A 3,519-nucleotide genomic window follows, 5' to 3' on the forward strand; every position below is an offset into this window, starting at 1 on the left:
CACACTTCTCCAGTGACAATTTCTAGCTGGTCTTAGAGGAGAGCTAGCAAGTTGAGGCCCTCCTGACCACACTGTTTCTAATTCCAAAGAACTAGGTTAGCAAATAGTATACGTAAGTAACTAAGAAAGTCCGTCTGAAAGTGCAACGCGGTGAGTGGCTGAAAATAATCTTACCTCCTCAAGCAAGAAGCCGGCAGACCTGCAAGTCCTTTGCACATCTTGTTCGGTGTGGGATTCGCAAGCTGGGGAGGAAATGCGGCAGCAGGAGCTGTGGCTTCTGTTTTGAGCGCACTTGGCCTTTTCTCCGTGAGGATGCTGTCAGACTCCTCGGAGCTGCTACGGAGCTGCAGGGGTCTCTTTTATAGCTCAGCGGCGGCCGCCCGGCCAATCAGACGGCAGCTATGAAACCACCGCCCCGCAGCCGCCCGGCCAATCAGACGGCAACTCTGAAACCGCCGCCCCGCAGCAGCCCGCCCCCCTGGCGGCGGGAGTTACGCGGGGAGGTACTGACGCATCACCGTGCAAAGTGAACAGCCTGAGAGAAACCTCTTGCGAAGTGGGTGAACAGAAAAGAAAGTTATGCTCCCTGTCTCTACCGATGTCGGTCTAGGGTTTTGAATTTCTAGAAAAGGGGTGGGGGAGGGGAGAGAGAGTTTCAAATGTTAAGAAATATAGCTTTATTCATTCTTCTGTAAAAACAATGTCAAGACAAGTTGCCTCTTGGAAGGAAAGGAGCCCCCAGGAGTTTGTGCGCTCATTTTGGGACTGAATCTCAATGCGCTTCCTTTGTTGCATTAGAAACAGCGTATCCCACATGGTCCAATATCTCATCCTCACTATTTCCAGAGGGGATTTGGCAGGATCGCAGTTTCCAGGTCGCGATTTGCCGAAGTCGCCTTTTGGGTTGTCACATTCGCGCACGGGTGTGGGGTGTGGAGAGGAATGGCTGGATAGCAGACGCTTACATGCCTGGCGGCACAGAAAATTAGCCTAGGGAAAGTGGATTAGCCACATCTGTAGTCAGCCTGACTGTGAAATACTTTTCTGGAAATCTTACTAAGAACGGAATTCAGCCTAGCACAGTCTCGCTCATACATGCATGCCTCCTGCCAAAAGCCACAAAACAGTAGTTGAGGACCAGAGGAAGGAGTAAATGAACAAATACAGAGACCCTTTCTTATTCGTAAATGGACTTATATCTTATTGTGTCTTATGGAATTCAGGTCTTCAAACTGGTACATCACAATATTGGAGAGAGAGAGAGAGAGAGAGGAAGAAGGAGGAGAAGGAGAAGAAGAAGAAAATAGGTAATTTGTGTGTGTATTACCAGGCTTCAGAGTGAACATAAGAATATTTGATCCTACAGGTGCTTCTGAACACCTGGACAGTTAGTATCTTTTGTACACATATGAGACACTGAATGCCTGAAAGAACCATGCAGGTGTTTTCATCTTGTAGTCGTGGCTCCAGTAACCACACCAGAGTTACAGAGGGGTCTTATCCATGCAGGAAAGCTATGCATGGAAAGAGGGAATGAATTGCTATGTCAGACCCAAACAGCTTTCATTTTTTAAGTAGATAGTTTCCTGATCATAGGATATAGTGAACTGTACTTTACATATAAGAAGCAGGGGCATCAAATGGTTTAGATGGAGAAGACAAAAAATAGATGGGTTCCAGTGAGATGCAAAGGTACCCGAGAATATAGAAAGGGAAGTGATAAAGAGCAATGTGCCTACCACACACACGACATTAGACGTCCCACACTGCCCACCCTGCTACCCGGGTCCATGGCCAGCAGAGCAAGGAGATGGCAGAGAAATAGAAAAGGATGGCAGGACCATAATCTCTAGAAGATGTGTTTAAATTATAGGAAAAATTCTCTGGCTTTCTCCAAGGCAGATAGGAAAAAATTAGATTAGCTACTGGACAACTTTTCCTTGAGCTTGAACATGGAACAAATACATTTCTTTGTGAAGCTGACAGCTGTCCTTGGTTGTGTTGGGTAAGGGGACACGGTGCAAGGCAAATTGGCAGAGGCCATCAGACCCAAGGAAGGTAGGGAGATGGACCCATCAGAATTGGCATCAAAAAGGAGAGAATAATTAAAAGGGATAGACCAGGGCCTTCTTTGTTTACCTAGGCACCCAAGAGAGTGATCAGTCAAATAATTTGATTTTAGGAACATGAATGAAGACCCAATAAGAACTTTATACCTTGGACCTGGGTCAAAGAGAAGCATGATTTGTCATAAGTTAAATACAAATAGTGCCAATGGATAAGCTGAATGGGATTCAAGATAATCTAGGCTAACACCTTCATTTTACCAAAAAGGAAAAAGAGAGGAAAAGTGACTTGCCAAGGTCACGGCTTCTTACTGATAGAGCTGGTTTCTTGAAACTAGGTGATGTGGATTTTCTACATGCTGTCATCGTATTATTAAACTGTTGTATCAAATGAGATAAACTATATAAACAGAGATATTTCTAAAATGTAAAGTGCTAGGCTAATATTGTTTATTGTTAGACTATATACAGTAGATAACAAAATGCAATATTAATTTTAGGCATTTCATTCAAGGAGACTCTGCCTGATTTTCTCTTGCTCCGTGACAGCAAGGAACCACATCGCTCTGGCTCTCTATTAAAACCAGGTCTTTTTAACTTTGTGATTACCTATTCATCTGTCAAGGCATTTCATATTCATTCACTTCTTTAATCACAATTTCTTAATTTCTTAAGAGTTTTAATACTTCAGAGAATGTTTGGGAAAGCTTTATATAAGTTAACTTATTTTACACTACGGGACTGGGTTGTGTTTGAGGAGGCGAAGACGGGGTACATCATGATACCTTGACAATTTTCCACCCTCTTTCTCTGACATACACAAAGGCTTTTGTTCTATTATTCTGTGATTTGTCATTCCTGGATGATTCTTGTGAGGTGGAATAGCTTCATTCTCAAAAGACCTACTTTTTATTTATTCGTTGATTTAAGACCTGTCTTTTGAGCACCTACTCTGTGACAGGTTCTGTCTGAAGAACAGCAGTGAGTGTGCATAAGCAGGCAAGTTTCCACCCAGGTAGAAGGAGTCAGAAAAGAAACATGTAATTCCAGATTGTAACCCATTCCATGAAGAAAATAAGCAAGTGATGTGACAGAAAGAAACTGGATGGCAAAGGGCTCATTTAGCCAACATGGTCAGAAAGGCCTCTTTGAAGAGGTGGGATCTGCAGTGAGATGTGATTGGTGAGAGGAAATGAGCAATGAGCTATGCCTAGAAAACAGTTGCCCAAACAGAGGTTAAGAGCAAGCAAGAATGTTCTTTATCTAAATTGGGAGTGAGAAAAAGGGGACTAGCATGACCAGAAAACTGAGAACAAGGGGACAGTAGCGTGATACAGAGGTAGAAGGATAAAGGCCAGATCTTGCAAGGACTTGGTCCAGACACTGGACCTCCTTGGCATGCAATAAAAATCCACTCAAGGGATCAAAGGAGATGACAGGCATGAGCTGGTCA

At 43.7% G+C, this 3,519-nt stretch overlaps 1 protein-coding gene across 2 annotated transcripts in view; it reads right to left on the bottom strand.

Annotated features, from left to right (window-relative positions):
* RGS4 (regulator of G protein signaling 4) overlaps positions 1-339 on the bottom strand; it is a 6,775-nt gene extending 6,436 nt beyond the window's left edge. For both annotated transcript variants that reach the window (XM_006734510.3, XM_006734509.3), the window contains exon 1: positions 175-339. In XM_006734510.3, the coding sequence (XP_006734573.1) occupies positions 175-218 (44 nt within the window). In that variant the 5' untranslated portion in view covers positions 219-339. The remainder of the gene's footprint in view (positions 1-174) is intronic.
* Between the last annotated feature and the right edge of the window lie 3,180 nt (positions 340-3,519).

Source organism: Leptonychotes weddellii, chromosome 6 (genome assembly GCF_054177405.1).
Source record: "Leptonychotes weddellii isolate Sample4059 chromosome 6, ASM5417740v2, whole genome shotgun sequence".
Classification (NCBI taxonomy): domain Eukaryota; kingdom Metazoa; phylum Chordata; class Mammalia; order Carnivora; family Phocidae; genus Leptonychotes; species Leptonychotes weddellii.